The sequence below is a fragment of the Onychostruthus taczanowskii genome, unplaced genomic scaffold (assembly GCF_017590055.1).
Source record: "Onychostruthus taczanowskii isolate IOZ18803 unplaced genomic scaffold, ASM1759005v1 scaffold10, whole genome shotgun sequence".
Taxonomy (NCBI): domain Eukaryota; kingdom Metazoa; phylum Chordata; class Aves; order Passeriformes; family Passeridae; genus Onychostruthus; species Onychostruthus taczanowskii.
This window is the reverse complement of record NW_024496526.1, coordinates 2,378,031-2,391,006: the sequence shown is the minus strand read 5'-3', so window position 1 is coordinate 2,391,006 and position 12,976 is coordinate 2,378,031. Positions and strand designations below refer to the sequence as shown.

The window sequence follows — 12,976 nt, the reverse complement described above, 5'->3', positions numbered from 1 at the left end:
ATGAATGATGACATTTTGTCCAGGGCCCTGAAAACCTTGGTTGTTGGTTTTTTGTGTTTTTTTTTTTTTTTTTTCTTGGTTGGTTTTTATAGTCAAAGAGAGGATGTTGGTGAAGGAACAGCACCATCAGGATCAACTTTTCCCACCAACGCAAAGCCTGCAATAAACACTTTCAAATTTCAGCCCTTTGCTGTTGCAAATGACTACAAGTACCTGTGCTTAAATAACAGCCACATTTCATTCAGCTTTGAAAAATCCAGCACCTTTCAAAATGCAAATGCTGGAGGTGCTTTGCAAAGGTGTGAACCAGAAGCTCAGCCAAATGACTGCAAGCAAATGTGGCGTGGCAAAAGCAGCTTAACACATTTCTCTGAGAAGAGAGATGCTGAACTGACATAAGTGACTTCTGAGTCTGGTAAAAAAACCCAAACCAAGCCATCAGTAGATTTGTTAACCAAGAAGAAAAACAGAAATGCAGTTAAAGGGACCCCTGATGTCATGTCTGCTGTAAATGATCTTTTCCAGTTTATCTGATGTGACCTCTCTATATTAAAGCATTAATTACCAGCTTTGTGAGCTAAGGGAGAATATGGCACATAAAGCTAACCCACCTCTGTTGTTTCACTAGCTGCAGTGCTCTCTTCCTTCTTCCTCTCCTCCTCCTCCTGCTCCAGCTCCTTAATGCTTTCCTCCAGCACATTAGGCCAGAAATCACCTTCAAAGTAAGGCAGCTCCTTGGCACTGGTCAGCCTGTCCTCAGTTGCTTGTTTGAAGATGTCCTGTTGAGCACATCACACCAGAGCAGGAATAAATAAATGAAGATCACTTAGCAGAGAGAAGGGAGAAGCAGAGACATGGCCCAGAGCTGCAGTGAGCAGCCAGGAGCTGCTCCTTTTCTGGGGCAGCTCCACACTCAGCCTGGCAATCCTGGCACAGCCCCACTCCCTGTTCCATTGAGGATCAGTGCTGAGGCTTTCCTGAGCCTGTCATGCCATCAGTTCATGCTCCTGACCTGATGGGAGACACCAAGATACCCCTGGAAAATGCAACTGACCCCTCTCTGGTTTCAAAACCCCCTCATCAGGAGGCCCAGATTTCCCAGCTCTTTGGCACACTGATGACAAGGCTTGTTGAAGGCTGTTCATACTCCACACATTCAGAACTGTCACTTGCCATCAAAACATCAATTTTTTCCAGCACTGTCACTACCATTAAGGAATTCTTGTACATTTTAGCACGAAAGGAGTGGCAAATGCTCCCTTTGCCACCTTATACTTATTTTCTCGGTACATGTGTGATATTCTGCAGTTATGAAAATCATTCTTGTCATAAGGAGCTCTTTTATTTCACACTAGTGGGGTCCAGCATTTCACCTGCTCCTCCAGAATCACCAGAAAGAAACAGCTTCCATAAACCTTGACAAGCTCCATATTTCCTTGCCTAGAAAATGCAGTGAAAGAAAAATACACAAAGGCAGGTTCTTGCAGATTTCCCTTCATGCAGACACCAAACTTAAGGAATTTTCAGCCTCAAAGGCAGGACCTCAAAAAATTCTAAGAAAACAAAGAAATTGATTGAGAATAAACCCCTTGTACAACATTACTCCACTTTTCAGGTGTTATGAAACAACAGTAGCTCCCTTCAAATGAGAACACTATAAAAATTGAATCAGAAATGAAACAGTAACAAACCTTGTAGTCGTGAATGATTCTCTCAGCAAATGCCTTGTCCAGCATCTTCTTATACCATTCTTGCAAACGTTTGGGTTTGGGTATTTTCTGGTCAGGTGGGTGGCAATGAAAGATGTAATCATCTCCTTCACTGGGGGGACAGGCCCAGATGTGCCCTGTCACATACCTGTGTCACACACAACAAACAACACCCGTGACTCCCACAGAAAGCTAACTCAAACCTCGTTATAAATCCAGACCTCTGGCTCTATTTTTTAAGTTTTTTTCTTTGCAGCAAAGACGCTGAGGCAATAACCCATATTTTGACAAGGGATAAAGCCAGGGCTGTAATAACGAAGCTTAAACATCAAGTGAACCTCTGACCAAATGAGGGATGTGCTGTCAGTTCAGCAATCCCAACAGTAAAACCAAATCCCAGTTTCCCTCTCCGCTGCACAAGAGACGTTTGCTGCACGCATCTCAGAGAGGTCAAAAGGAAACAGAGACCACCCCAAGTGAAAAAGCACTGCAGAGGCAGACTCCTTCCCTTGCCCAGCTCTCACTCACCCCAGCTTCTTGACGTACTCCAGGTATCCGATGAGGATCTCGTGGTACACGGCGGTGCGCAGGCAGCGCGGCCGGAAGAAGTGGATGCTGTCCAGGTAGGAGATGTACACACGCCTGCAGGGACAGAGGGACACACAGGGCTGCCTGAGCACTGCTCTGCCCACTGACAGCTGACTTCTGCACTGGACAAACATGCAGGAAGACAAATAAATGCTGATGGTGCTTTAATGCATATTCAAGGGTCTTAATGTGGTGTAAAGTCCTCAAAAGCAAAAGAGGGGCTGTATTGCTTGAGACAGCAAGAATATACATTGAGAGGCAAAATTAAAAGCAGAATGCAAAAAATGTAACATTTTTGTTATGTTATAACTGTAGATTTTGTATTTTTTTTTATTTATTGTATTGGTGGATATAGGAGGCTGTGTGAGTTGATAATTAGAATAAGCATTTATCCCAGTAAATTCCATTTTTGGATATTTGTCTTTCCCTTCAAAGCCACGTGCAGTCCTACAGCAGGAAGGATTTGTGGCCCAGAACTGAAATGCACGTGCCAAGTGCCTGCAGTGAGTGTGCAGGGCGTGGGGGATGCCCAGGAGGTACCTGGTGTTGGGAGGGGGGCAGTCCGAGCCGTACTCCTGCACGTGCATCCCGAAGAAGCACACGTCCACGCCGTCGATCTCCTCGAACGCAAACAGAGCTTTGGTACGGTAGGGGAAGGATTCTGACATCTCACCAGAGTCCACAAATCTGCAGGGTAGGGCAGCAGGAGAAAAAAAAAACAACCAAAAAAAGCCAATTATTAAAGCAGCGTCCTACCAGAACGAGGGGAATATTGTCAACCTTATTTTTAACTCCTTAGGAACATTTTTAGGCAGGAGTTAAATGGGGTCAGATCAGAGCTGTAGTAAAACAGGGAGTCCTGTTCCTGTAAATTCATGGAAAGGCTGTTTCCATACAGAACACAGGGCTGAACAGGCCAGCATTGAGTGCATGAATATCCTCAGAGACCACAAGCCTTTAAATAGGCTACAGAGCAGAAAACGTGATGCATTAGTATGAAGTGATGTCACATAAACACAGTTTTTATGAATTTAACCCAAAATACTTCACAGACTAAAGCTTTTAAGCTTTTCATTTATAATGAAGCACATTAAAAATTACACCTGAAATCTGATGTGTTTCTAAAAACACAACGAAATGAAGGAAGAGTAAGGAACAGAATCTCAGCAACAGCTCCAAACTAAACTATTAATTTTGTAACCAAAATGTGGTCACTCTCGAGATGTAGTGACACGAAGTCCCAGTATTATAAAGCAAGGATGTTCCCACTGCTCCCAAAACAATCACTTTCTCTACATTTTTTAACCTTTCATAATCCTAAACATGCCCAAATTTCAAAAATGTGCAAAGGCATTAAAGTGCAAATTGGCACAATTTTACAATAACCCCCCAAGGAGACTTCAAAATAAAATAAATAAAAAGGATTGCATTCATCACAACGAACAGGACTAACCTGGATTTCATTCCTGGTTTAACTTCTACTGTCTTATCTGAACTTGCTACCACTCTGACAAAGACCTCTCCAGCCTCAGGATGGTTCTGCCGCCGCAGGAATTTGTTCACTCTGTCTTCCAAATGGTTCCCTAAACGTGTGGTCTGCAGCCCTGCAAGGGAAGGGGAGAACACCACCATGGAAATTAACACTGGAGCTGCTCAGGTCAGCCTGGAGCTGTGCTCCAGAGCGCTTCCAGCTTCCTCCTCTGGAAGGAAGCAGCTTTATCCCTTTTGTTTTACCTCCACATGAAAATGGGATGGTTTGATTTACACAGTCAAAATGAAGAGATGCAAACCCAGCCCTGCTTTTCCCCAGAAGCAAACCCCCCTGCTTTCCACACCCCGCCGTGGCAGCTGAAGCCACTGGAGTGCCACAATTACCCTGAAAGTGAACTAACAAAGGCAGCTTTACGTAGCATTTTTCAATTTCAGCCTCATTTTATGAACCCTGCCAATGTTTTCTCCTCCCAGCCCCTCTCTGGCTGGCTGACAGAGATTACATCACTTCACAGATCTGGCTCCATGCCACACCTTTTCAAGCAAAGCAAAGCAAATCAACAGAAATGAAAAGCCTTTTGACTTCAATGGAGATTTCATTGCTTTTGCTTTTCTTTTCCAGAGAGCTTTTGGACTGCAGTTGCAGCAATCTGCACATCAAGGTTAAATAGTTCCTGCCCAGAGATGGAGGTCTGGGGGAGTTCAAGCCCACAGAATGTCCAGATGCCCTCACTCCACCTTTACATTCACAACTGGCTTTTGTGGGGAGCTGGGTTTGTGGTCTTACAGGATGTGATGGTTTTCCAACAAATCCACAACAAATGACAGAATCATGACGATTTTTGGTTAAATTAAGAAAGCAGAAGGACCCCACTGTTTTGACTTGAAGATTTATGACTATTTCTCTTATCCTGCTGTACTTAATTCACCACTCAGATTTCTACTTCACTTCATGGTCAATCTGCTATCTTTTCCAAAGTAATGGTGTAATCTACATATGATCATTTTAATAATATACATTTAATTTTTTCTCTGTGTTACTTGATTTTTCAGTTGATATTTGGCTCCTGACACAAGGCCCTTGGTTCCTCCCTGACTCTGAGCCTGCACACAGAATTCTGCAATGAAGTATCTGTGCTAAAAATTTCTTCAGGCTCCAATACTGGGGAAAAAATCTCACATATACTCAAAATAATATTTCACTTTCTAAGGGATTTATACACTTAAAAATTTTATTTTATAGAATCATAGAATGGTTTGGGTTGGAAGGGACCTTAAAGCTCATCCCATCCCACCCCCAGCCATGGCAGGGACACCTTCCACTGTCCCAGGCTGCTCCAAGCCCTGTCCAGCCTGGCCTTGGACACTGCCAGGGATCCAGGGGCAGCCACAGCTGCTCTGGGCACCCTGTGCCAAGGCCTGCCCACCCTCACAGGGAAGGATTTCCTCCCAATATCCCATCCAGCCCTGCTCTCTGGCAGTTTAATTACAATCAATTTACAGAAACTGCCAAAGACAGCAATCTTGATTTACATCTTTTAGTTTGTCCCCTTGTCCAGTGAGATTCTGTGGTCTTAACCAGTCTAAATATCATTTATCTGGGAGTAATCAACAATTTGAATTAAAAAAATGAAATTTAAAGGCAGGTTGAAGTAAAAACACCATGTCCTTTACCAATTCCAACACACTGAGCCTTTCCAGGATCTCCCACTCCAATACACTGCATTGGCCTTTTCATACGTAACAGTAGGGGGATGACTCTAAAGGAAATTCACAAATACTTTATGAGGGAATTGTTTTGTTCTGTTGATTTCTCTGAAGACAACAAGAAGAAAGGGCTCCATTTCAGCTGATGAGTGGGAACACTTTCAGAAAGCCACTGGAGTTAACTCTACTGTCTTGTTGTGTTTGCATCTTTTCATCTTCCCAATGCTAAGCAACCAAGGGATATCTGCTTCCTTCCTTATGCTGCAATGCATTAAAGCTTGGAACCAACACACCCAAAAAGACCAGAAAAGGAGATAAAAGAAATAGGCAGCATTAAAATTACATGGACTGTAAGCAAAGGATCTATAACTTGAATATTTTGATCTCCTAGAATATGAGTGAAAGTTGTTTTAGAAAGCAGTTGGATTTTGGTTCTTGGACAGTTCTCACATATGAACTTCTAATAAAAGCTCAAAGCTCAGTGAAAACTGCAGTGCAAACCTGGACAAAGGCATCCAAACTGCTGAGGAGAAACCTCCAGCACAGGTCTGTGACAGCAGCAACAGCCAGACCTTTGTTAGTGCTGAGTAATTGGACAGAGAGGAAGAAACTCCAACTCCTGGCTACTGTGACTTCTTGTCAGGAAACTACTTTGGGTGACTTATTTGTCAGGATATCTTTTGCCTTTGAAACTCTCTGCACTGGCTACTGGTGAGGTAATATTTGTAGATTTTCTTAGCAAAATAAATACTTCAAAAGTTCAGGGTTTTCCAGCAGAACCCAGCTGCACACTGATCGTATATGGCAGGTGATCAGTTAAAATACCCAATTTTACTCACTGTACAATAGGAACAGGAATGTTCCATAAGAGCTGAGGGATGTGCTGTCTTGGTTATCAGCAGTTGTGCCATCATGCTTGAAAGAGTGGAGAAATATTGATGGCAACTTGGGCAGTAAAGGTTTTTTTAAGAAGAGAGAACATGTTCATGTTTCAAACTTTCACTGCTTACGCTTGTTTTCAGGTCAGCATCAGGACCAAGGTTTTGATGACAAGAACAGGCTTTCCTTTCCCTTCCCTGCTCTTGCCTTCCCACCAGAGCACTGTTGAAGAAAGCTGATCTCCAGAGCTGAGCCCACCAGTGGGTTACAGCTGGCAGCAGGACTCAGATTTTTTTTCCTTTCCTCCCTGTCCCTCTGCTGAAGGAGGAGGACAGGGAGGAAAGGAAAAAAAAGCACCATTATCTCCCCGTCCAGAACAGAATAGCTACCTTGAACTACATGGCTGGCTACTCAAACTTCAACCAGAGCCACAGAACAACTGCAGATATCCAGGGAATCACACACTTATTTTAAGGAAATTTATATGCTGGAAAGTCAGCATAGAACAGAAGAAACATGTATTTAAAATGGGTGTGTAACACTACAGTTGGATTTCATAATTTTATTAATGTTCTCCTCCAATTTTAATCTGTCTTTAATGAGACTAATTTAGGCCTCTTTAACAAAACTCTCTTGAGTGCATCAGGTTACTCCAGAGACTGTTCTGATTGCTGGAACCCACCATGCCTCACACAACATCATCATCATCTGCAAATCACCCCCTTCACATCTCCTGTTACACAATCAACCACACGTGAAGCTCTCAAGAGGTCACGTTTTTAATGCAAAACCTTGCCTTTATCCCAGCTTGGAAGTCTGCAGGCACAACATCACCCAGTAATGCCCAGAACTTCTAAGGGTCAAGGAAGGGATCAAGGGAGGAATGAAATGTCCCTGCAAGTTCTGCTTGTTCAAGTGCCTCAATCACCCCCTGGCTGTCTACACTCACTTTATTTCTCTGTCCTCTGCACTGACTCTGCATTTCCAACACCAGCCCCTTCTCCTGCCCCAGTTCTGTTCCCTGTGTAAGGACTCTGGAGGCTGAGCCAACCTGAGCTGGCACCTCCTGCCTCCCTCTTCAGTGCCCATTTCCAGCAGACCATGGCAATGGTCACTGCCAAGAGCACCCAGTGCAACGAGGGACTCAGTTCTCACCCCACCACTGCTCTGGAGGCAAGAAAAGCTCTTCCCACACTTTGGGGCTTGGCAGCAGCACCTGCCCTGCAGCACAGTTGGTTCCTACAGGTTATGGGAAGGGCACAGAGGTGACAATCATGTCACTACAGCTCCAGCCCTACACGGAGACCTGGCTGAATGCAGCCGGTGAAGCACACACAGCCCTGTGCTCCTCCTGTTCTATTTGTCCCTTTTTGCTTTTAACCCTAGAAAACAATGACAAAGATGTCAAACATGCCAAGCAGCAACAAGACTGACCACAAACACATAAACAGCAGGGCTTTCAAATGTTGATTAAAATTCCAACAGCCTCAGGCTGTGCTGCTCCCCATTTTGCAAATGCTCCTGTGCTGTCTGTCATGACAACACAAAGTCTCAATCAAAAACCCATTAGGGGTGGCAGGGAGAAGATGAAGATAAAAACAGGAATACCAAACTCACTTTTAGCACTGAATTTGTTTTCTTTGCGTGTTCTACCAGTTTTCTTCAGGCAATTATCACAGACAAACCTATTGAGGAAAAAAAAAAGCCAAAAATTTAGCATAAGCCCATTATTGGTGAGCTTAAACCCGATGTTTGAACATGTAATTTAAATGTCAGAGTACAATATATTTTTCTCTGGCTTTGAACACCTTATTTCACTCCATTTTTGAGGGATTTAAAGCTGGTTTAACTCTGCCAAGCAGTTACACCTGCATTTGTGTTCTGTGCATACAAACTCTCCTCCAGCCAGCTGCCCTTGGTTAAGAGTTAGAAAGAAACCACACAAATCTGTGTGGATGAAAATACACATCTTGATCTGAATATACTGAACTAAGACCCCAAACACACAAAAGAAGTATTTTATTTAGAATGCTTTGTCCCTTTGTACTCAGTTCTTTAAAAGGCTGTGCCCACATATTAAAGAACAAAGGCAGAAAGTCTTTAATTACATAAACTACATCAGTCTCATTATACAAGGGGTAAAAAAACTAACAAACATCTCTTACCCTGAAGGCCAAATAATATCATAATGTAACACACAAATCTGGTGCATCTTCCGACCACATTCTTTGCAGTCAACAAACCTGAAGAGAAAAAACCAGCAGCAAATTACCTTTGCTGTTAGGTAAGTAATTTTCCAGAATTCAGAATGAAAGAAGGAGTTGCCAATCCTCTGCTAAGAACTCAATCAATTTCACCAGGTCCAATTTACATGTAAGTTTAAAAAAATACTCAGAATAGATTCAGATGTACATCTATCAATCCACGTGCAAGTTATACATATACATCTGCACCTATATATAAATTGCAAAATGTGCTGCTTTAAAAATCTGAAATGGGCTGTCATGCTCAACTTTTTCTGGATCTTTTCTATCCTCTTCTAAGCAGAATCCCAGTTTCACAGAATCCTCAACAATACCTCCACAGATTTAATTCTGAATTGCTGCAACAACCACAAGCTGAATAAATGGTTACTCAATTTACTGTAAATGTAAGAACTAGTCATTCATGAACCATCCTGCCAAAAAAACATGTATTAACTTGTCTTTGCCTGCATGGCTCTGCTGTAGTCTTGGTTTTATCTTTTGTTTTCTGGTCAAAAAAATTGTATGTCAGAATTCTTTTTTTGGATGGGAAAACTGTTAAGGGTTTTCCCAGTCCAGAGTGCAGTGCAGGTTAAGAAGCCAAACGCACTGGGGTCCGTCTCAGTCCAGCCTTCCAGGCTGAAGAGGGGCTCTATTTAGAATTTGCAAAGATAAGCAAAGGAATCAAAATGTGTTGTGCCTCAAACTGCCAGAGAACATGGAGCAGGATGATAAAATCCCACTGCAGGGAAAGCAACCCCGTGTTCAGGTGGGCACCCCCTGAGCCTCCCAAGGGCCACACAGGAACCTTGGCCTTTGGGTGGGCTCAGCACTCAGGGAAGAGCAAAATGTGGTTTAGAACCACAAGGGGAAAATGCACAAGTGCCCCAAGAAGCAGAGCCCGGGGTACAAGGCTCTGGAGGAGGGAGGGCCATTCCCAGCCCTGGCAGGGCACACCCTTGGAACTACCCAAGTACCAGAAGCAGGAACTGGCTGTGGAACTGGCCCCTGTGCTCCTCTGGGGCAGCAAATCAGACACCCACTTTGGGTGCTGTGCCATGCATTTTAGGGAAGGATTCTGCAGCCTGTTTGGGCAGGGAAGGGGGGACAGAAGAGTTCTTTACTCCCTGTCCCACTTCAGCCCTGCTGGCTCAAGGACAAGTGGAAGCAGAGAGATTTTGGGAAGGAAAACAACAGCCTGGTACTTACGGCTCCGGATCCAGGGTATCGTTTTTCTTCTTTTCAAACTGATCCTTAGAGATGGTTCTAGAGACAAAGAGTTAATATGAAAACTCAGTAGCACCCTCACATCAGAGGTTCAGACAATATCATGCTTTGCTGAATTGCAGCAAACCTCAAGTCTGAAGAAAGCACCTCAGTATTTATTTTCTGGTCAGAGCAAGCAATTCAGTTCATTGCATTTTAAGCTACAGAAAGTGTTTTTCCCATTTCACTTTCTGTGTAAATTAAAAGCAAGAGATATCCAAGTCTACACATAAAATTAAAATCATAAAGAACAAGGGAAGCTACTGTCAGTAAAGCAGCCACCTTCCAAACCAAATCCTGAGCCTCAAATCTGATTTTTCTGGCCAGGTCACAGGCAAGCCTTTGGTTTTAGAAACATGAGCTGTGCTTCAAAAGGTGAGATATCAGAATTAGATGGAAGTTTTCCATTAGAAAAGATGATGGATTAGTGACATTTATTGACACAGCTTCCACTGCTCCCCTCCAAACACATTACCCAGGGTCTGCCACCCCAGGAATCGGCAGCAGTGCTGGGCAGAGTAAGAAACCCAAGAGCTCTTAATCCTGTCCCTATAAATCTCCTGCTAGGAAGGAATAAGGCATTTCCCTCCAGACTCCACCCACAGGTTTGGGTTTTACTCCCAAACCAGGACACCCTCCCGCTGCCCCATTCCAAAATTCAGGATGCAGAGGAAAGGAAGAGACTTACGTTTGAGGCTGGGAAGGGTCATCACCCAGGGTGACATTCTCCCCCTGGATTTCAGTGAAACACTTCTCACAGAAGTGATACCTGTCAGCAAGAAGGCCATATTTGGGTGAGCTGGTCCAGCACAAACACAGCCACCCAAGCACGGAGCCACCAACCAGGGCAGGGCAGATCACCAGGAGCACGACGGAAGGGGGGACGTTGTTGGTTGATTGATGGGTCAGTGTGGACAATGAGGAGGCACAGAGGGAGGGGAGGGCAGGATTAGAGAACAGGGGAGGGAACAAACAGCACAGACGTAAGAGGTAAGACGCAAACACCAAGACAACACAGAGCAGAAAGCCAAGGCAAAGCACAGATTAGCATTCGGTCTCATTTCACACATCGTAACAAGTCTGGGCCTCACTTCCCAAAGCTGGGCAGGATTTGTGCAGTAGCCACCAAGAGCTACGTTTGTACAGGCTTCAAATTTAAGAATTTGGATTTGATTTGCATCGCTCAGGGAAAAAAAAAATTCTCTTTGATTCCAGGCTTGAGACTGATCGAGTTTCCTTTGGGTAAAAAGGAGCCTGTCAACAAGCTTTAAGGACACTTTTATTACAGATTTAAGTAATTAGGAAATATGCTGAAAGCATTTACTGATTGTGAGTCAAAACTGCAAAAGCAGAAACACTTGACATTGAAAAAAAATCCATAAAAACAATAAATTGAAAATTTGACTGTAAGATTAAATGTGACCAATTGCTCGGCTAACATTCTTTCATATAAATGAAACCAAATCCATACTCTAGACAAACATTTAACAGAAATGCAATTATGGGTCAGAGTTTCCAGCCATTTATATATACAAATACAATATATGTATATATGTGAACAACATGAAATATTGTACATACATACAATATATTTATCAGGTACATTAAAGATGTGGAATTAATTAAGCTTTACAAATTGAACATAAGGCTAGGTACAATTTTTGGTCACCCGACCAAGAGCCAATCCAAGTCATACTCAGCAAAAACAATTCTGCAGTTTACTAAACCAAGCTGAGTAAATTGGAATACAACTCTATAAAAATACAATCTGCATTTGAAAAAATAAAATAACATCAAAGTTACATGGATTTTGAGGGAGGGGGGTGTGTTTGGTGGGGTTTTCGTTTTGTTTTGGTTTGGGTTTTTTTTTGGTTGTTTGTTTCAGATGAACTGGAACCAAAGTTGGCAGGGTCACTAAAATAAAAAAAAAAATAAAAAAAGGAGGCTAAATGTTTGGAAAGGATATGAATTCACACATGAACAAAGGTAACAGAGAGGCCACAGCTGTAAAATGCAGGAAGGCCACAAAGGATCATCAAAATAAAGGAGCTTTATGGAGAGCGAGAGAGTGGAAGCAGCGATGGCAGCACAGAACGAGGCAGGTTTAGTACTGAGACACCAGAGCCGTGGGGATGGGAGTGTCAGGGGCACCAGGGGACTCAGGGTCACAATGAACCAACAACTCCAGGATGGAGCCTGAGCAATGGGGCAGCTCTGCCCCCCCAGCCCAGCCCGGACACCCCAAGTGCTGCAATGCCAGAGAGCCGCGGTGTGAGCTGGCCCGGGGACAGCACCGGGCACGGGCAGCCCTGATGGCATGGGATGGATCAGAATTCCTGCTGGGACACACCAGGGCCATCCTGGGCAGGGGAGATGCTCCGTGAGCCACCCCTGAGTGCCCTCAGCACAGCTCAGGAAGCTCCTGCAGGTGCTCCAGGGCTGCTGTGGCAGGAGGAGCCCAGCGAGCCCTGCCCTGCCCGCGGGGCTGGTCCCAGTTAACCCAACCCCACTGACACTGCCATGGAACCACCTGCCAGCACTGCCAGCCTAACCCCTCTGAACTGCAGCCAGCTCCTCCCAGGGCACTCCCCTGCCATTAAACACATCGCCCTCCCAAGGAAAACCAGGCTCTGGGAGCTGAGAATGCAACAGAGCAAGGCCAGGAGAAAAACAAATGTATTCCACTAATTTATCATTGGGCATGATAAATACATTGTGGTTATTAGAGAGGAGGGTTTCAGGAGTGGGCACAGACACAGCACATCTCATTTCCACTGATTTCCCTTGCTCCTCACACCCCATCCCTAAACTGATAAAATAGTACCTAATAATTGTTTTTAGAGTCCAAACATAAGAGGTTCGGAAGTTTATATCCTTTCACGTGCACTGTTCATTTCTCTTTTTCCTATAATGTGCTTCTTTAAATTTTTCTTACATTAAAAACCCCCATCACCATTTTCCTTACTAACACAGTTGCTCATCATTTTAAGAGTCAGATTGGGAAGGACTGAAAATCAGGAGGACCCAAATACAGGACAGTGAAGCCAGAAAAATCCATGGCCAAGGCTCCTATTAATAATTTGCTACATTTAA

The 12,976-nt window shown here is 43.9% G+C and overlaps 1 protein-coding gene across 5 annotated transcripts in view; it reads right to left on the bottom strand.

Annotated features, from left to right (window-relative positions):
- The window catches only part of LOC121337197 (CREB binding protein), a 95,754-nt gene that overhangs the window by 9,070 nt on the left and 73,708 nt on the right, over positions 1–12,976 (bottom strand). For all 5 annotated transcript variants that reach the window (XM_041407141.1, XM_041407175.1, XM_041407149.1 and 2 more), the window contains 9 exons: positions 10,572–10,652; positions 9,827–9,883; positions 8,540–8,617; positions 7,992–8,059; positions 3,751–3,901; positions 2,838–2,984; positions 2,238–2,351; positions 1,692–1,857; positions 612–779 (listed from right to left, as the gene is read on the bottom strand). In XM_041407141.1, the coding sequence (XP_041263075.1) occupies positions 612–779; positions 1,692–1,857; positions 2,238–2,351; positions 2,838–2,984; positions 3,751–3,901; positions 7,992–8,059; positions 8,540–8,617; positions 9,827–9,883; positions 10,572–10,652 (1,030 nt within the window). The remainder of the gene's footprint in view (positions 1–611; positions 780–1,691; positions 1,858–2,237; positions 2,352–2,837; positions 2,985–3,750; positions 3,902–7,991; positions 8,060–8,539; positions 8,618–9,826; positions 9,884–10,571; positions 10,653–12,976) is intronic.